At 37.0% G+C, this 21,197-nt stretch overlaps 1 protein-coding gene across 8 annotated transcripts in view; it reads left to right on the top strand.

The window, feature by feature from the left end:
- pde4d (phosphodiesterase 4D, cAMP-specific) overlaps nt 1-21,197 on the top strand; it is a 153,683-nt gene that overhangs the window by 113,903 nt on the left and 18,583 nt on the right. For 6 of the 8 annotated variants that reach the window (XM_047822964.1, XM_047822965.1, XM_047822966.1 and 3 more), the window contains 4 exons: nt 17,058-17,249; nt 17,592-17,628; nt 17,878-17,954; nt 18,322-18,371. In XM_047822964.1, coding sequence (XP_047678920.1) covers nt 17,058-17,249; nt 17,592-17,628; nt 17,878-17,954; nt 18,322-18,371 — 356 coding nt within the window. Of the gene's footprint in view, nt 1-4,952; nt 5,271-9,324; nt 9,625-17,057; nt 17,250-17,591; nt 17,629-17,877; nt 17,955-18,321; nt 18,372-21,197 lie in introns of those variants that run through there. The other 2 variants (XM_047822970.1, XM_047822969.1) reach the window with 2 other exon arrangements.

Genomic DNA, 21,197 nt, shown 5'->3' with positions numbered 1-21,197 from the left:
TACAGCTCACTGCTTTACTCTGGGTTTTTTAGTAGCATGTTTTATATATCTGTGGGCTCATTTGCATTATTTAGAGCTTAATGTGGACTTTTGGATCTTTTTTCCAAATGTCCAGTATTCTTGTCTTGTTTCTGTGCAAGCTTTGCCTGGTGTGACGTTCTGGTGTTTTCTTCACAAGGTGGATTTATTGGACCTCTCAGCTGGAAGTTTGGCTTTCTGGTCCGTTGATTTAAGACCCACTTTGATCTGCTACAGATGGCACATTATTTTAAACAGAATGTGAATCGAACCAGAAGCGATATCAGTTTTCCTCACATACCACGGAATTGTCAATAATCGTTCTCAGGTCCCAGTTTAAATAAAGTGGTTGTGGTGGTATTGATTTCCAGGAGCCCTTTTTTTAGCCCTGCCTCACGCTCAACACCAGCTTATCTCTGCCTCTGCTACCCGAGAGGAGCTGAATAGCATCTCATCAGTGGTAATAATCACTTTTGCTCTGCTAATATTGGATCTTGTTATAAAGGAGTTATGAATGTGGGTCAGGAGTTTGGTGCCATTGTAGTGTTGAAATAGTGCTGTCTCAAAAGCTCTCCTGTTGTTTGCATGGAAAAAAAGGCATGGGTCAATATCAGAGGTGCACACTGAAAGATGTAACGTGTATATGTGTATGTGTGTGTGTGGGTGGGTCTGTGTGTGTGTGTGTGCTCTGGCAATGGCCAACTGAATGCTGGGCAACAGTGCAGCTATCAGACATGTATCCAGTGCTACTGTTATTAAAATACACACATTGTCAGTGCTGATTTTCAGTGGATTAATTTGAATCTGGCAGCCTTATTATTTGTTTGAGTTTTGACAGACGACCGAGTAGGTGCGTAATTATGACCGCACATTACTCGTGGAATCATACAGGAGCAAACGATGGAAATTTTTCTCATCACTAATATCCAGTATAGCTCTTGTTTCTGCTGTAATCAATAATAGGAAGCAGGCGGCTATTAGCCCACGAGGAAAGCCAGTGTGTATTGTGCTGTCACACAGATACGAGCTGAACATGTATGCAGCATGAAGATAAGCCTATACATTACTAATGTACACCATCTGTTCTTTGTAATGTATTGTCCAGGATGTCATTAGGTGTTGCTTTCCTCAAGTGATTAGAACATGCAGTTTTTGGTGTGTTGGATTATTAATACTGATATGCATTTGCATGTTTTTGTTTTTTGGGGTTTTTTTGTTTTTTTTTGTGAAAAAAAAATCTTAAATTATTTTTGTGCTTTATCACTAAAAGTATTAAGGACTTAACGTGACACATCCTTGATGCAAGAGTGTGACTTTAAGCTTATTTAACTGTAGCTGTGTTTTTATTATGCAGCCCGGGGCAGTATACCATATGTTCATGGTTATTTAAAATCCTCCTCAGTAACACAATAACCAGTATAATGCATTTCATTTAGGACTCCACATGAATGTGAACGAGTCATTTTGAGGTCGATGCTGGCATGAGCTAACACCGTAGGTGATGTGAGAGGGCTTTTTTTTAAATGTCAGAGGTAAGGCAGGTGAGATATCACTGTAAGTGATGCAGGGGCAGAGTGTAGGCTTTACTACAGGATAAAGGAAAAAGACTGTGTCAGTCAGTGTGGATTTTTTACTTCTTCACACAGCTCAGCTTCTGTTGGTTATTCAGTGACTTTGTAGACTTGATGATAATTCCTGATCTGACACAGTTATGCCTCATTATTCATTCTGAGCCATTTTAAGAGTTCTGGTTGCTAGTTTGCCTGCTGTACTGACTAGACCTGGAGAGAGAGAACCCCAGTCACCATTCTGACCATGCCAGGAATTACAGAGTGTTCAAACCGGCCCACTTGCTGCATGCTGCAACAGTATACACAGTATTAGTAACCACTTTATTCTGGCCAGGGTCACAGGGAATCCAGAGCCTTTCCTGGAAAAGGTAGGAATACTCAATAGTATCTTAGTGGTTAAGGAGGCATCGGACCACTGATCAGAAGGTTGTGGCACACAGGTGAAGACTCCAATGTTTACACCATGTGATGTTTATAAAACAATGTATATATATATATATATATGAACCATAATACATATACTTAAAAATATTTTTAAAAAATTATATTTTTTAGTTGTTCTAGTTTTTGTTTATCAACTGAATGTGATTTTCTCTATCTAACACTTGTTCTCAGAAATGTTTTCTCACTTTAATAAATGTGTTGTGCTTGTGTTTTCCAAATGTTACATGGTTCTCTAGTAAATACAGAAGTGACAATGTTTCCATTGATTCATCTTCACTAACTGCTTTATCCTGGCCAGGGTTACAGTAGATTCAGTGCCTTTCCCAGGAATACTGAGCATGAGGCAGAAATAAAACCCTGGATAGATGCCAATCCCATGATAGACTATTTTATTTATTTAAAAGCCTGTATGATAATAATCTGTGTTCTGATGCACCACAACCACACGATTTTAAAAACCAGTATATACTGTATTATTTCTCATAGTATGATGTAGTACAGGATGCAGTGTGTGAATTTATTTATTAGGCAGACTACAGTTACATAATCGTCTATCAGTCAAATATGTTTGTGGGTGCAGTTACCTAGTAGAGTACTGATTTATTTTTATAATGATTTTCACAATTACCAAAATGTGACTCAAATTGTGCCCAAAAATCAGAGAATAAAAAGAAAGTTTTCATTCACTAGGTAGTAACTTGAAGACGTGAATCCCGTTTTGTTGTAGAATAGGTTCACTACATGAAAGTCAAAGACATACTGTAATGCCATTTTGGGGCGATGAGGAGATGCATTTATTTGATTATGCAAGAGAACCAGTCCTAGGTGGAAAAATATATTAACTAGGAAAATGAAATGCTGGAAATGAGTCATGGCTCTCTTTAACTGCCATTAAGTGAGTTAAAGAGAGTCTTTTCTTTAAGAAAGGGAAAAAACATGAGTCAAATCCCAAAGAGGAACATACCTGCATTCTGCTGGAGAGAGTGGCATTAGTTTTCTTCCTTTCTTAAGGGTCACATGAGTGCTGTACTCCATGTACTGTACCTGCACTAATCCCAGGTTAATGGCTTGTTTCAAGCTCGCACAGGTTCAACAGATAATTTCCAGAGGTGAACACTCTGTTCTGATCAAGCAGGTCTCTGTCTAACCTTTACGCTAAAGTCCTGCTAAGGAACAAGTGATTGAACCGTCTCTCTTTCACTTTTTCAGCTCGGGCTCCTGTTTCATTTTCTAATCCACATGGAACATTAGATCAGGCAGCAAGTCATTTGAATGGTGCCGGGCTCTAGATGATGTGAACCGCTAGTAGCAGTGTTTACAGTCAGAGAAACAGTCAGTTTTTGGTTCTGTTGCAGTGTTCTGGGCTTTAGACTTTCAGACCGGTCTTACACTGGACATTGTATTGTTCAGTTGTTGTAATGGTGTTAAAGTATTTCCCACCACATCATGTTCAGTGAGTGAAGTGGGGAAAAACAGCGGCAGCTAGTTCAGAGTTGACTCTGTCATGTCAGAGTATGAAAAGCTCGTAAAGGTTACTTTAACTGCACTTTTAGAGTCACAGGTCTGAATGGTTACTGGTTCTGTTCTACTGTAGTGAACTTTAAACATTCATTAAACACTGCAACAGCAGTGGACAATAAGCGATTAGCATTAACAACATGCAAGCTAGCAGACAATAGCAAGGATTGTTAGCACCAAGCTAGCACGTGGGTTTTTTTTTTTTTTTTTTTTGTCCTGTCACTGTATAAAATTTATGTTGGGATACATTATGTCACATTATATCCTCATTAAATTCTATTACAAATATCTAATTTATATATTTATTTCAATATCATTTAGAACCAAGTTTAAAGTGGCTGATTTCATTTAATAAGTTTGTACTGAATATGTAAAATGATTTAACAATATTTAAAATCTTATCTAAAGGTGCTTTAGGTAAGAGTTCATCTCGAAAATAAATCTAGTTAATAGAGTTAGCATGCGGATTACAGATCGCATTAGCAAAGACTGGGATGACATCACTTTGCTGGGGGTGTGTCTGTGAAAGGACTGACATGAAAGCAATCTAAATACAAACAAATATTTGTATAATATGCAAAATAATATACTGTTTTATATCTATCTTTGCATACACTATTAGGCTTCAACTATTTCTAGTAATTCATTAATTTCTAATCATTTCTAGATATTCTTCCTCATGATTTGTATTAGTAAAAAAATGAAAAATATTCACTCGTTCCTAATCATAAAAAATCCTAAAAAATCATAATGGATTTTTTCAGTAGCTTTTTCAAAGATGTTAAATAGATCACTCAGTGTTTCACATGTTTTTATGCATTTATATTTTTGCTGTTAGTTATTATGATACATATCATCAAAGATGGCGCCAAAGATGGCAGCCTCGGCATGACTCTCTCTAGTACTTTTATAGTATTTATGTCTGTACTTTTGAGAGTCACAAACAGCTGAAATTAAATTCCTTGTGTGTTTCAACACACTTGGCCAATATACCTGATTCTGATTCTGATTCTGATTATAGAAATGTCTTCTAATGTCATGTCACCCACCTATAGTTTTTAACATGAATCTTATTTATTAATATTTAGTAAGTACTTTATTCTGGTCTGAGTCACTCTGGATCTTATCAATATCTCTACCTTTAATTATGTTACACAATTATACAATCGTGCTTTCTATCATAATGTTAATTGCATTGCTTTGTATTAGTCTATAGCTCATTTTTCCCCAGACACAAATAAAATCTGTATATTGTACAGGATTTTCAATAGAGACTTGTGTTCATATAGTCAATATTCTGCCCTCAGAGGGATTCTACAGTATACGGTTTTGTTTGATCTGATGTATTTTTAAACTTTTTTACCTTTTAGCAACCAGTCAATGATGTGTGTACACGGAGACATTAGAGTCAGTGAAAGTGAGTGAACTTTTCCTGCTGCTGTTTTTAATTTGTGTTTGCTGCGTCTAAGATTTGAGATGGGAAAGCCCAGCCTGTTCTTAGTCTACGCTAGACCAAATAAGGACACTGGGATTTGATTGGATTATAGCGAGAGGTCAGGGGATAGTGACGTGCATGGATCTGTCACACAAACATGGAGTTAGGTAGGTGTTCAGGTAGAGCAGCTCAGCCAGTCTGTCTCTGCTAGCCTGATGGCCACTAGCTCTAAATATGAGCTCTCCTAAAAGCAAGAAGAGGAAACGCTACTTTAAATCTCACAGGTACGCACGCCTACATCACCTGTTTACATGCTGCACTATAGATGTTTGTGTGTTTGTTTATCAAACAGGATTCAGGGTTGAATTCTTTGTCGTGAGATTTGCATAGAGAATTTGAATGTACAATAATTAATTAAAAGCTCATATTTGCAATTGTCTGTAAAAGAATAACCTTGTGTAGGATTCTTCATCAGACCTTAGGGCAGTTCCCTAAAGCCTTTTTTTTTTGTTCTTGTTTCTGTTTTTACTGTTTAACTTTTAATGTCAACGTTTTATTGTTGTGAAGCTATTTCTTTTTTTAGACACAAGAGGGCATTGTGACACGGTTGTTGTCAGATCCTTGAATTCTTACAGCCTGGTTTGTTAAATTCAGTGTTTTTCAGATTGCTATTGGCAGTGTGGGAGTTTTATGGGTCCAATACAGCATTTAATAAAGTAGAGTGGTGTCCAGTTTTATATGAACAGGAGCAGTATGGCTGTAGGTTTTCACTTCAGCCTTACAAGAGTGTAGGTTTAGCTGCACACAACAGTTCTACAGTAGCAGCCTTATTTTTAGGATTAAGTGTCTATGGCATGTATGCTTCTTCTGTAGCTTGAGGTTTTTGTACAATAAAATGAAGTAATTGGTTAAAATAGGATCTGTTTTTCTAACCTTTAGTAACTACACATGAAATGTTTTTTGGGGTTGTTAACATGATGTAATATTGTAGTCGGTTGTGAGAAGTAGCTTGCTGATCAGAGTGACATTATCACCGTCTAGCTATAAATCTGGGTCATATAACAACTGAGACAGGAAGTCTTAAATGTAAGATTTTTGTATTGCTCTCTTTCTAAGATGGGGATTATGTGTTAAACTTTAGGTCACTCTGCATTTAGAGCTGTTCGACACACGAGTGTGAGTCCAGACTTGTTTAATCTGAACTGGTATAGGCTCAAATAATGACCACCGTGATCCTGACCAGAATAAAGTGCTTACTAAAAATGTCTGGACCAATGATTTAAAGTAATTAAAGAAGGTGCGACTGGTGAATTTGATCTTACTCATACTTTATCTTTTATCTTTTTTACTCATACTTTATCTTTTATCTTTTTTATCTTCCCTGGTTATTTTTTTGTATGTGTATTTGTTTATTTATTTGATTTTTGTCAATACTTAGAAAATTATTAGGCGGTTACATGTTCTGGCATGGTTTATATGGATGAGGTGAAGGACAACTGTTTTAATGCTGTAGCTCCATCCTGATGGACAGATCCGAAGCCAGTTACGTAAGCTGTAATTTCTATTAATCTTATAGCGCAGATGTTAGAGAGACATTTTGTTTCAGCTGTCTCTTTCACCCGCCGTTTATTTCACCAGACTCGGTGTTTTGTGCGTCAAACAGCACAGTAAACACCACCACATGCTTGTCAGCAGCTGACTGACGCAGGTTGCTGACAGATGAGAGTTTTTCTAATGGCTCTGCGTCACCATGAAAGACTCTTACTGGTTCCTGAGGCTTAGTCGGGGTGACAGGTGGAGGAGATGCTGAAGTATGTAACAAGGTCGCGCGAGGGTGAACAGATTTAAAGCTCACAACGCTTTTATGTCTCTGCGTGGCAGTGAGAAAAATGACATTAAACTGTAGAACATAGCCTTGCTTTAGGTCTCACCTATTGTACTGAAAGATTTGTGTTTGTGCTGATTTTTGGAGTGAGGTCTGTTGATTCTAGTGTCACATTGCTGACATGGGAGATGGATTTAGATCTGTAGAGTTTCCTCAATTACAAATACTTTTTTTTACACTCACCTGGAGTGCTTCTTTCCTCTTCCGCTTACATTCTTCTGTTTCCTCAGCAAAGAAATTGTAGTCCAGACAAAACACACACACACAGGGACACACACACATACACACACACACAAATTACTACTTTTTTTTCTCTGTGGTCTTTCTGTATGGTTATATTTTAAGCTTTTTAACCTTAAGTATTCACGTTTCATACTTTTTGCTTAATTCGTATTATCAGCCGTGCCTCGGGGGTTTCCTCCGGGTACTCCGGTTTCCTCCCCCGGTCCAAAGACATGCATGGTAGGTTGATTGGCATCTCTGGAAAATTGTCCGTAGTGTGTATGTGTGTGTGTGTGAGTGAATGAGAGTGTGTGTGTGTGTGTGTGCCCTGTGATGGTTTGGCACTCCGTCCAGGGTGTATCCTGCCTCGATGCCCGATGACGCCTGAGATAGGCGCAGGCTCCCCGTGACCCGAGAAGTTCGGATAAGCGGTAGAAAATGAGTGAGATGAGAGAGAGCTTTTATTTATTTTTTTATTATTGACCCTCTTTGTGTTTTTGTCTGTTATTAGCAGGAACATAGTTGTAGCCTAAAACGACTCAAATGTCAGCAAATACCACATGCCTAATATATATTTTAACCAAAAAACATATATGTTACAGTTAAAGTTGCTACTCTTACAGTTAAAGTTGTCAATTACAGATGTTTTGCTGTTACACTTAAATTTTCTATCGTTATAGTTAACTTCAAGTTGCTGCTGCTGACATGCTTCTAATATCAGTCAACAAAAACAATAATCTTATCATAGCATTTATATATGAAGTTGTTTATGGAGATGTTTATTTGGCATTTATGGAAGGAGTCCACAGTGTCAGTTTAAACAGCTTTTCACTGAGGGTTTTGTGTTTTTACAGTAACGTGAGATCTGCATTTTTTGGCCTCATTAACTTCATGAGAGAAAGAAAAGGGGAAGTCGATGAGGGAACAACTGTTTCTATCTGTTCTAATATAAGTGTGACTTGTTTGAATGCTGTTCCCCAACAGTAAATATTGCTAAAAATGTATAAAAATGCATTTTAATAAATAAATGAATGACGACATTGACAGGTTGTGGTGTAAAAGATAAAGGAATCCGTGTTATTAGAAAAGAATCAAGTTCAGGGTGGAAGGATTAAGTCCTCTTTCACATCAAATCACCAAGTTGCTGATTATTTGCACACCACCAAGAGTTTTACTACATACTCAATAGCGCACAAGTTACTAGTGATCGCATTTGATTTGTTTGGTTCTGAGCTAAAGTTTGCTAAATACCAGCTAAAATAGGAAAAAATATATATCTATAAAAAAATTAAATCTGGATTGACTGAAATGTCCAGAGATTCCCAAACAAATATGTTTTGATAAATACTGATTTAAAGCGTTTAGTTTTTTAATATATATTTAAGTCACACTGCTAAAATCAAATATTGCAAAAATAAGACTTTGAGCTGCATTTATAAACAGGGTTTAGCTGCAGCCCTGTAAGCTCTTACACCAGGTTTTCTTGTGTTTCTGTCACCTGAGAGGAGCTCAGGGGTCCTGCTGCACACGTGACCTGCTCGTGTTACTACAGTGCTTTACTGCAACTACAGAACACCAGTCTACACTGAAGTCCTCTGGGAGCCCAATTGCTAGAGAAGGCAAAACAGGAGTAAAAGAGAGAGACCAGAGGTGGGAAAGAGACAGACAAAAGGGAAAAAAAGGGCAAGACAGAGAGACAGAAGGAAAAGAGGAAGAGAGACAGAAATAAGGAAGAGTAGGAGAGAGACAGACAGAAGGAAGGGTGGGAGAGAGATAGACAGAAGGAAGAGCAGGAGACAGGCAGAAAGACAGAAGGAAGGGTGGAAGAGTGGGAGAAAGTTCTGAGATGAGAAAGAGACAGACAGAAGGAAGAGAGGAAGAGACAGACAGAAGGAAAGTAGAAGAGAAATAAACAGAAGGAAGGTGGGAGAGAGACCGACAGAAGGAAGGGTGGGAGAAAGACAGACAGAAAGAAGGTGGGAGAGAGAAAGACAGAAGGAAGCGCAGGAGAAAGACAGACAGAAGGAAGGGTGGGAGAGAGACAGACAGAAGGAAGAGCAGGATATACAGTAGACAGACAGACATAAGGGTGGGAAAAAGAGAGAGAAGGAAGAGCAGGAGAGAGACAGACAGAAGGAAGTGTGGGAGAACAACAGACAGAAGGAAGGGCGGGGGAAAGAGAGAGAGAGACCTGAGGTGAAAGAGAGAGTTGGAGGGGGGAGAAAGCAGATTGGACAGGTCCTCATACACTGTAGTAACACTGGGCGGAGAGAAAGCATTGTACAGTACTTCAATGAGGAAGGGGTGGTCAATAGGAGTGTGTGTGTGTGTGTGTGTGTGTGTATGCATGTGTAGGTGTGTGTGTGTCAAAAGAGAAGCGTGTGGGAGTGCAGAGAGTTGGAAACACATGAAGAGAACCACGCTGTGTTTGCGTTAGAGTCAGTGCGAGCGGCGTGGAGACGTTCAGCCACCATGAGCATTGTTATGAAGCCGCGCTCACGCTCCACCAGCTCACTGAAATGCACAGAAGGGTAAACTTTTTACTTGGTGCTTTTTTATTATTTCCCAATCTGTTGTCTCAGCATGCTGCCTTGTGCCCTTCTCTTATCTTCTCTTTTCTTTTAACCAGCTGTCTAAATTTCCTCATGTAAGTCCATTCTTCCTCCGTTTTCGTTTCCAATCCTTAAATATGCACCTTTTCCCTGGTATTTCTCCTGACATTCCTGGCATTGTTGAGCCCGTGTCGCTCTCACATGCTTGATCTCACCATCACACTCTCACACACACTCACACACAGCGCTTTTTGGCTGCTTACTGAGTGTCGAGTGTCATATTTGCTGGTTTTATAGGCAAACTGTGGAATTATCTGTCAATTTGTTCTCCAGTTAATTAACTCTATGCCACGCGGTTAATTGCAGTTAAGTGCTCGACTGCTCCTGATGTTTTTTGTGCGTTGTGGCTAGAGACATTGGCTATGCTGTGTTTTCAACATCACTCCCGGGTGAGAGATGTTTCTGTGTTAGCACACTGAGACTACCGAGTGCTGTTTACATGCTGGAGGGCAGATAGCTCGGCCTTTTTTCTCCTGCCCCATCTTGTTCCTTATCTTCTTGTGCTTATTATAGACTCAGAGGGACTGCATGTTGGCATAGCGGAGTTTATCTTTTGTGATTACGCTTGTGACTGAATGAATTGTTATTCACTTAGGCTCATGATAACAGCCATTTAAAGCTATTGTGCTGCTATGGAAAAGCATTGTTGTTATGCTGTTTTTGTTATGGACACACAAGTGTGTGTTTGTATTAGCTATTAGTCGATGGATGGTTGTTATGTCTGCATGGATGTGTTTACGACTGAGGACGGGACGTGTGGAATAAGGCACACTGTGTCTGGAATGCAGCATGTCATCACTATTAACAAAGTCTTTCAACTATGTAAAGTTTGGGTAGGATGCATTAGCTGTGTGTGTGTGTGTGTGTGTGTGTGTGTGTGTGTGTGTGTGTGTGTGTGTGTGTGTGTGTGTGTGTGTGTGTGTGTGTGTGTGTGTTTTTCAAGCACGTGTTAAGGTCAGAATAATATGAGGGAGCGGGTGACTCCCTGAACTACTTTGGAAAAATGCTGCAGTAAAGTTTCGGATTTCTGCTTTGTACATTCTTTACTGTCAGCGTAAGTCGCATTCATGCCTGACGGTGATACCTGACGTTTTAACAACCAAATTATGAGTGAATAGAGTTTAGATTAGTACATTACACAAGCTGTCGATTAAGTTACAATGGTGAAGTTTAGTATGGTTTTGAGAAGTTTTATCAGACCTTCTATTGTTGCTTCCAGTGAATATAATACACAGACTTTGTGAGTCAGAAACTATATACCTACATAAAAAATGTAGCTAATTAAATGCCAAACTTGGACTTTTTCTTGTTTCTTGTTTCTTTCCGTTTATACAAAGTCTGTGAGCGAAGACCAAAAGGTTATGCCAAAACCTTCTGCGTATTCAGAGCTGGTTTGCCTACCCACTTAATATCTACTGAGCTTCCTAATCATGTTATGTAAATCATCTTCATGTAATTAACACCTCTGTGGTTGCCAGATGTTTTTGCTTAGTCAAGCAGGTTTTTATGTAGCATCTAATGCAAATACATTTAAACACAAGAATGTGCCTTTAAGCCAAAATCAGGGCTTTATTGCTGTCAAATGCTTTATTATATAATATGGAACAAAGAAAAAGAAAAAGTATACTGAACACGATTATATCAACTATCGAAATAAATGTTTTCTCAATAGGAGTCTAGTATATCTTACCGTTATCTTTTAACGTTTTTTCCCCCCCTAGTAATATGTCATATTAGATTATTATAGGAATAGTAAACATTTTCAAAAAGCAACCAGAGTTTTTTTTAATACAAAAATTAAAGCCAGGTTATTTTATGTCACAAATCTCCTAAGTTCACAGCTCCTCGTGCTCCTTATGCCTCTGTTTGTGACTTGCCATTGGTTAATTTCCTTTCCAGTGTTTAAATGATGATTAGTTTGTCTATTTATCCCCTCATTGGTCAGTATGTCAAGACTTATTCATTGTCTGTTTTAACAACGTTTATTAATTTTTCCCTACATAAAGAAACCACTGGATTTACACACTTGTGTCCTGCTTCTAATCAGCAGTTTGGGTAACAGTAGGAGTAAAATGCTCAGAGTTGAGCTGAACACAGGACAGCTATCAGTCCCAGGTTTTATTACTACAATAAAGATAAAGGTGTGGAGTCTAGCTGTGTGCTAGAGCATGGACAACAAAACATGTTGTATCTAGATATATTTACTTATTCTGAAGTGCTGTACATGACTACAAAGCTGATTAATGCCTTGCACAAAAATTGTTTTAAAAAAAAAGTGTGTGTGTGTGTAAATAATTAGCTGCTAATGAAAGAGTTGAACCATTGGCTCATTTAATCTTTGATGCTGATTGGCTTTTTCCTGCCAGGATGTGACCAGCCCATTCCCTCCTGTAAGACATTAAGCTGCTCAGCTCTTAGGAAAATTGCCCTGAGATTTATATCAGACAAATAAGAGATTTGTTATGTAAAACAGAATCAGATTATGAATGTTGTGCTAAAATGTTAGCAGAAAAACATTCAGATGTCGTGATATTATCTTAATACCATGTTGAGTTTTGATGACGTATGAAAAAAGTTGATTTAATACCATGAATTGTTTGTGACCTTGCTGCCAGAATCACTGAGCTACAGTAAAGCACACTGAATTCCTTTCCATGTATAGGCTGATTTTATTCTTTAATATTTTTTATTTTCATGCATCTGTGATGTTAATGAGGGAAATGGTGATTTCCAGCAGCTAACATATACCTGGAAAAAATCTCTATATGTCGATAACTGCTTCGTTTCATATTTGTCGTTGGAAGAAAGCCAGATTTTTCATAGTGATTGTCAAAAAGAAAAGAATAGAGTAGAACAGAGTGCAACAGAAATCTGTATGTCAGTACAGTCTAAAGGTTTTCACCCCATGGTTTATGGATGAAAGCACATCTATTTATCTTTTTAATCGAAAAAGAATTACAACAAATTATAGACGGATCCTGGAACAAGAAACCAATTCAGAATATAAAGTCAACATAAAAATGTTTTTTTTTATTATTTTTTTTATTTCATTAAAAATTATAGAGTTGGAACTAAAGATAATATATTTGACTTCTATCAGATTTCTAACAGATATGTCAGTCACATATAATGTGGAATAATTATTACAACTAAAAGAACTGAGATATTTCTAGATGAAATGAGAGATTTTGGGGTCAAATGATTAGAGAATAGTTTTATCACTTTCAAAAAAGGAAATACAAACTTCAACTTTTGTTTTTTTTCCCCCTGAGGGTATGTAAACTTTTGCACTTATTAAGATCATAGTAAAATTCAAGCCGTTTGCATTTGATACTAGAGTTTTATGGTCTGTAAATATAGCTCAGAATGCAGGTTTAAAGCAGAACCCAGTGTAGTAGTAAAGAATAGAGCACTGTGATTGGTCAGTGCTGAGAACGCCGGTCTTTCAGCTTCGGTTGGTTGTAAAACGGTCGGCTCTCTCAGTGTGCATAAAGATGCTGAATGTATACTCAGTTTGTCTGTAAATAGCTGCTATTTATTGCACATATTTAAATAAAGTGCATAATATTTTGAATAGAGGCTTTCTGTGTTAAAATTATTCATCTCCTATAATCTACCATTATTTTACTTTCATTACATATAGTATAGTGTATTATTTATAATAATTTTGAATGTCCTTATCCTGTATGAGGGCCATTCCAGCCATATAAAAAGTAGATTTTTGCTGTTAATACTCCAGGTGTGTTAGGCGGTTAAGCATGAGGTCAGGGTCAGGCTGCACTGTAATCAAATAGAGAAGACATTTCACGTCCTATCAGGGTACAGAGCTCTCAAGCTGAAGACACTGAAAGAACAAACAGTGCCATGTTTTAAGCCAGTCGGTTTGTTTATATGCGTGAATCTGTAACATAACGCAGACTGAAGCATGCACTAATCCTTGTTTGAGGAACAGAGGGAGGTCATCACTTCATACTCACTTGCCAATGATGAAGTGCACATAAAACAGACAGAAGGAAAAGGAGACAGAGATAGAGAGAAGGAACAGCGTGTTACTTTCTCCTCTTGTGTATTCTGCTCTATGTCAAAGTTTCAGTGTTTCCTTTTAAAGGTCATTGTGCTGCTTTTTGAGAAAAAGTTGCATCTTCTCTGAGATCATGCTAGGTTCAGTCTGAGACAGTTCTGAGAAACTGTGTTAGTGAAAGTATGAACATTTTGGACCGATGCTGGTTCAAGGTTTCGATTTAAACAGATTACAGGTGATGCTGTTTTTGTAAAATAACCAACAGCTGCTTGGTTTACTGCACTACAACCCCAGAGCTGAGTATGTGCTAATAACAGTATGAGCAGCAAGTATCACAGCAATGTGTGAAGGATTACACTTTTTATTTATTAAAGAACGATGAATCATACGTTTTTGTCTATTTATAGCTACATATAATGTTCTATATGCAAAACAAGTTATTTCCTGTTATCAGTTACATGTGCAATCTATAAACAGTTGCACTTATTCTCTCTCTCAGAGTCTCTTTTGTTTTTTGAATAGAAGTGTGTGTTATCAAAAATCTATCTGTCTCAGATTGCTTCACTATTGTTGAACTGGAGCTGTGAGACTAACGACAATCCAGTCTCTTTTTTGATTTTCGGTTTATTTGGTTTTTACATATTTTACGTGTAAAACATGTAAAATAGTTGTTGTTTTTTTTGTTTTTGTTTTTTACATTTTTATCTGTTTAAATTGATAGCTAAATTTCTCAGTTGAAATTTAAGGTGTAAAAAAATGGCCAAATTGCACATCCCAAGCTAAGGGAAGCTAATAAGGTTAGCGTTCTGTAAACTTCATCCATACTTCACACTCCCAAAAAGTAATGTTGTTTGTATGAAAACTTTTTAATATATTTAAAAATTATTTAAAAAAGGCCACAAAACAAACTGTTGTAGTCTTTCTTTAAATTATTCCTTGCCTACATCTGATTCTAGCATGGAGTGATACCAAATTATATGCTAAGTCCAGCTTCAGGAAAGGTGTGGTAATGTAACTTCTCTTCGCCATAGTAGTAGGCGAGCTCAGGCGTAACACATGCAGAAGCATGTGGTTGTGTAAGACTATAAGACTGCCGTATGGCTCATAGAAGAGGAGTTTAAAACGCTTAAATGTTTTGGCAAAACCTTTCACTAAGCTTAGACATAACACTGATTAAGCCTGCCGTCATCCCCGTAGTAGTGACGTCCACGGAGGCTCCCTGCACATGGTCACATTTTGTTTTCTCAGCACCTGTGTGCATTGTTTAGCCATGTCTTAACACATCAGGCAGAGTGGATTAGTCGGTATTAGCCAATAGTGCCATGAGCTGCACCCCTCTGTGTAATCACGCTGACTACAGGCCTGAGGTCTGAGAGTGAGGTAAGCGAGGGACGGAGAGACGTAATGCCATGTCACACTCTACGTCAAGCCAGAGGGAATCCCAGGAGCTGTGGGATTGTAGTAATGCTCTCTGGGCGGTCTGGGTCATCCCAGGTAGCTACCGTACGGCCCATCACCAAGGAGATGCACATCAGTTGCAAGGAAGTGCGTCTTTAGAAGATAAGCACAACTATTAAAAAACAGTATACTTCACACGGCTGACATCTCCTGCAGTGTGTGATTAAATGGCAGCTTTTACAAAGCATTAATAACCTTGTTAATTATAGTTGAAAATGTCATAAGTGTTATTGTTCCCCAGTCTCTAGCATGTGACATGTTTTTAATGTTGTGTTTGTTGAACTTAAAAAGTGACTGCATTTGAGTAACTGCATTTTTTAAATTATTGTAACAAATCCAAAACAATATTTATTTGTTTAATAACTTAAGTAATCCAAATATTACTAAAATAATTAATTATGCTCTTAATAATTTATCTGATTTGAATGCCATGTCTGTTTACCATACATAGACATCACTTGTGTCCTAATTTATCAACGGGAAGAAACTTCAGATAGTGTAGAACAGGTCTGCGCTGTCCTGAGTATCCATCACGATCATACAAAAAATTCAGTAACAACAAATGTTTTAACGGTTTGATATTACTTTAGCATTTTATATGAACAGTATACAACCTCTGTTTCTTCAGATGTCTAAATCCTGATTAAAAATAAGCTCCTTAGCCCCACTGCTGTTGAGTGGTTATAAATACTAAAGCTTAAAATATAAGTGAATTAATAAGGAATCTGTTGTCCTCTTTGACTCTCTTACCTCTAGTTTCCAGGATAAGCTGTTTTGTATGACTAGTGAAATGTGATGCAGGATATTGTTTTGCTGACTGGCTGCTGGTTAAAACAGGACTGGCTTGCTTTGTGGCATTATTTATCATCATACTGTACATCTATCATAGGCTTTTTGTTTCATTCATCTGTTGCCTTATTATTTAAAAGCATCTGTTCTATAAGCTCACCAAACAAAATATCAGTTGCATCCACCAATTGTTATTGTGTCCATTGTGTGTTGTGTAATGGTAAAGGACACCTGGATGAATGGAACTTGGCGTTAAACAGGGTCACCGGATATTCGCCAGGCTGAGTTTGCCTTTTTGTGCTTCATATCAAAACACAGCAACAACACTCCCACAATCCTGGATGACATACAGGCCTGCGATGGCATCAGACCTCAATCCTATAAAATCCCTCTGGGTTTATTTAGAACATTAATTATGAGCTAAGAGGAATTTTATTTCCACATGACACACATGATTTCTTTCCCCTAGAAACTTATGTAAGGACTAAAACATGACAGGACATGCTGTTACTCTTACATTTCATTCTGCTTTAGTTCTTGTTAACACTTAGTTCTCCTTAACACCTGATCTCCATGCAAGAGCACTTAAGGCTCTACGTACAGTAGTCACTCCTTCATGTGCCTCTTTTAAAGATTATAAAAGAAAAGATTTTTAGTCATAAAAGAAGTTTTACCTCTGAGAGCTGATACTGGAGACTCCTTTCAAGAATGTTGAATAAATCTCTTTACCGAAAGACTTTACATTTAAGATAATAATTTAGTTTGAATAATTTGGATCATGTGGAGTGTCCACTATACAAGTCTCTGTTTACATTATTGCTATGGAAACACTAACATATCAAAACAAGCGAATTAATATAAACTTGATTAGCCTTGCAGTCCGAATCACAAACAACTTTTGTTAAAGCAGATTCTTAGAATTCAGCAGCATTGTATTAAAACTTATATTCTTTACTTTTTTTTGACGAAATATAAAATATTGTCGCTCGTTTGGGTTTAAATTCTATCCTGACTGTATCCTACCTAAAAATTAAAGGTATCTATTTTTGTTCAGAGTGTTAACTCTTGTTTTTTTTTTTCACAGTTTTGATGTGGATAATGGAACGTCGTCAGGACGCAGCCCATTGGACCCGATGGCCAGCCCAGGCTCGGGTCTCATCCTGCAGGCCAACTTTGTGCATAGCCAGCGGAGGGAGTCGTTCCTGTACCGCTCCGACAGTGACTATGACCTCTCACCAAAGTCCATGTCGAGAAACTCCTCCATTGCCAGTGACATGTGAGCAGAAGCACTAAAGAACAGCAGTCGTTGATACATCAGTGGTTCTCAAACTATCGAGATATCAAAGTTATTTAGAGATATATAACTTGAATGGGTTTAATAAAAGCCTTGATCACTTAGTCTATAATAAATATAATGTGGAAGGCTCAGGAATAAACAACATGTAAATAATGAGCCGATTATCTGAAGAGTGGTTTAAAGGTTATAAATAATGTATATCCCTGGCTGCAAAAATCTGAGAAGCTAAACAGTGGATGATCCATAGTGATTACTGATAAATATGAATGTTTGCTGATTGTTCACTATACTCAGTAAAACTTGTTCATTTCTACCCTGTAGACATGGAGATGACATGATTGTTACCCCTTTTGCACAGGTAAGCCAATGCCATGGGTTTCCACTACTGTAAAGAACCACTCCATTTAAGGTTTTAGGGGTTTTCCTCCTTTCTATTTTTTGCTTGTAGACTGAATTCAGCTCAGAAGTTTACTTCTGAACTTTACTGATCATTTAAACATTATTCAAAAGTTGAGTAAACAGTTAAATTTGTTATTAGAAAGATTTTATCTTTTGGTTTTACAGTATGCATGTATGTTGAATCATGTTTTGTCATGTCATCCTTTAGGTCCTGGCTAGCTTGAGAACTGTACGGAATAATTTTTCAGCACTGACGAATGTACAACAAGAACGAGCCTCCAACAAGTAAGCAAATGAATTGACTGATTTATTTATTAAACACACCCTAATCCTGAAATAACCAGACCTAGTGCTTTTTTAATAGCAGAATAAATATAATCATATTCCACTTGAACTGGAAGGAGAACTATTTATACTAAAGTTGCAGCTTTGGAGCCTGTTACTCTTTGTTAGCACATAACTCAAGAAAAGATAAACAAAGCTTCAGGAACCTGGATCTAGTGTGTTATAGCTCCTTTTCCAACTGAACTGATATGTTCAAGGTGTCCAAGGCAAACGAGCAGCTTGGAGTTGCTTTGTTCTGTGGGATATAAAGTTCAGTGATGTAATGTTTTTTGTGTGCCATCTTACATATATTAATTCTTTCTATCAGGAGATCGCCGATGTGTAACCCTCCCCCCATCACAAAGACTACATACACAGGTGGGGTATCTTCATTCATTTTCTTTTCTGTGTGTGTGTGTGTGTGTGTGTGTGTGTGTGTGTGTGTGTGTGTGTGTGTGTGTGTGTGTGTGTGTGTGTGTGTAAGAAATTTGCAAGAAACAATAGTTTCTGGTCCAAATCTGTCACCATGATGAATAGCATGCATGGTTTCCTGGCCAGATGTGTAGTCTGAAATTTGAGTCTGAAAAAAATCTGAAGTGAGAGCACCGGGTTCTCAGTAGAGCTGCTCAAAGTTTATCACATCATGCCCTCCTCATCACAAAGCCTCATACAGTATACAGCTGCTGTAGCGTTTCACACGATTCCTCTCTCAGTCCCACTGCCTGAACTTTCTTAATTCATCACTGGAAAAACTTTAATAGCACGTTTCAGTCCTGCTGCTGGAAAAATACTTTAATGACACAGTATCAGGGAGGGTTATTAATGCTCAGAAAGATGCAGCCGAAAACTAAAAGGGGACAAGAATTGAAAATATTAGAATTCCATTATTCATTGTAACAATATGAAGATTTATAGATTGTTTTTTCATATAATGACAAATCTGTTAATTGCTATTTATATATTGCTGTCTGCTATTTAATTTCTTGTGAATAAGTTGTTGCTATAGAAACAATAACGTATTCAGGAGAATATCATTTATATAAACCTGTGATTGGTTAGCTGTTATAGAAGATCAAGAATCAAAATTTCTGACCATTCAGAACTGACTAAATCTACAGCACTGGGATATAACATGTCACTTCAGATTTCATCCATGACTGGCTACATGTCAGTATCCAAAATAAATTCAGGTGCCTGGGAGCAATTGAAAATAATGACATAAAATCTTTTATTTACTTAAATGAAAATTTTAGCTGTGATTACATCTTAATTAGAGAATTACCTGCACAAATGTGTAAGCTGAATTAAAAACATGCCAAACTTAATTTAAATGAAATCTAAGATATTGAACTGCCAACCAAAATAAGCAAGCTAGTAGACAGTAAAGAGACAGTAAATGCAAACTAAAACTATAGTGAATTTCAGACGAAAATGGGTAAATAATATCAAACTTCTTAGTATTTTTAATCAAAGATTATGGAGTAGTTTTTTGAGGATGGTTGAGGAGGGAAACAGTGATAATAGTCTAAAGCGTATAAGCATTTTTTGTATTTTAAATGAGACATGCGCAGTTCCTATATAAGTAAAGGGTCACGCCATCAATACGCCTGAAGTAGGGTAAATGTCACAAAGGTTTACAAGCGAGTGCTTAAACCGGAATTTCTCTTGATACCTGACAATATTTGATCAGTTTAAAAGCAATAAAAGTGTTGATTTTAAAATTTGTTACACACGCATGCCTAAAATAACTGCTATAAAATCTCTCCCGAAACCAGAAGCCAGACAAAAGGCTGTGATAAGAAACGGCTCTACGCTGTCTGATGGACTCTTCAATTTATCACACAACTGCCACTGTATTGATTAGCTTATGTTCCTCAGGATATTTATAGCACATTTAAAAGTAGAGATGAGGGTTGTGATGTGGAGGAATATGCATCAGGCATCAAGCACCAATGTGATGTCAGAGTTCTCTGCTCATTATGATACGAGCACAATGAGTAGGTCAGGAGTGTCACTCTCCTGTGACTCGAGGCCAGCGATGTCCAGCTGCAGGCCTACAGAATGACAGCCTCAAAAAAAAGTCCCTGCTTGGCTCTTTTAAAAGAAAAATATGTCAGCTTGCTAATACTCTGCAGAAAATTTAGTCATATGTATGATATTTAGAAATTGGCAGCATCAAAAATAGCATTTTTTTTTTAATTTTTCGTCAATAAATGTCCACTTAACATTGACATTATCCGAATCCTCCAACACTATTGAATGTTAACTAACTACAATCTGCCTTTTTTTGGTTAAGGTTGGTTAGCTAGCTAGCTTAGACATTAGCTGATTTAGCTGAAGCACCAAATTGGTGCAAAAATATAATTTATATTATTTTAATAAATCATTCATAGAGGTTACAGTAACTACAGTATTTTTTTTTAAACTTCTAATACAACACCAACTTTTAATTTTACTTCACAAACACCTGGTGTAGTTGCTAACCTAGCTAACATAAGGCGTTTTTTAATGGAAACTCAAAATCTTTAGCCAGCTAATAAAAATGAGTTAATATGTAGTTAATACTAACTGTATATTGTGCTAAACATTTTATGCTACAGGTGTTATAATAAGTTAGTCCCTGTTGATTTAGATTGTATAACTAAGCTAATATGAACTTGCTAATACACAGAAATACTTCATTTACATTAGCCAGCATTGTGAAACTTGTAACACATAAATATTATATAAGTACAACAGGCTTTCAATGTCAGCCTATTTTCTTTAACAGACTTTTATCCTTAAATATCAGCTACCAGAACAGTCCTTATAAGTTGCTGTTTTGGTTTATGCTTGTAAACTAGCTAACTTAAACATTTCATTTTAACATTAACTAAAGCTGATAGTTGAGTTGCAAGTAAATAAGTAAATAAAGCACATAATAGTATGCAGAAATACAGTATGTACAGCAAATATATATTTTTTGTAAAGATTATTTAGAAGGAAGTGTTTTAGTTTAAGTCATTTGTGACATTATTACTCCAGCTAGACAAAATTCTTTAAAAAAAAAAAAAAACAAACAAAAAAAAACGTTTAGACAATAATTACCAAAAAAATTCTCTAATCACAAATAATCACATAGAAAATCAGGAAATGTTTGGTTCTGACATTTGCTCCTATAGATTTTTCACTAGAGCACTAGACCATATTTGTAGCAGGTAATGA

The sequence above is a fragment of the Tachysurus fulvidraco genome, chromosome 14 (genome assembly GCF_022655615.1).
Source record: "Tachysurus fulvidraco isolate hzauxx_2018 chromosome 14, HZAU_PFXX_2.0, whole genome shotgun sequence".
Lineage (NCBI taxonomy): Eukaryota > Metazoa > Chordata > Actinopteri > Siluriformes > Bagridae > Tachysurus > Tachysurus fulvidraco.
The sequence above is the reverse complement of the archived record's forward strand: the minus strand, read 5'-3'. Positions and strand labels throughout refer to the sequence as shown.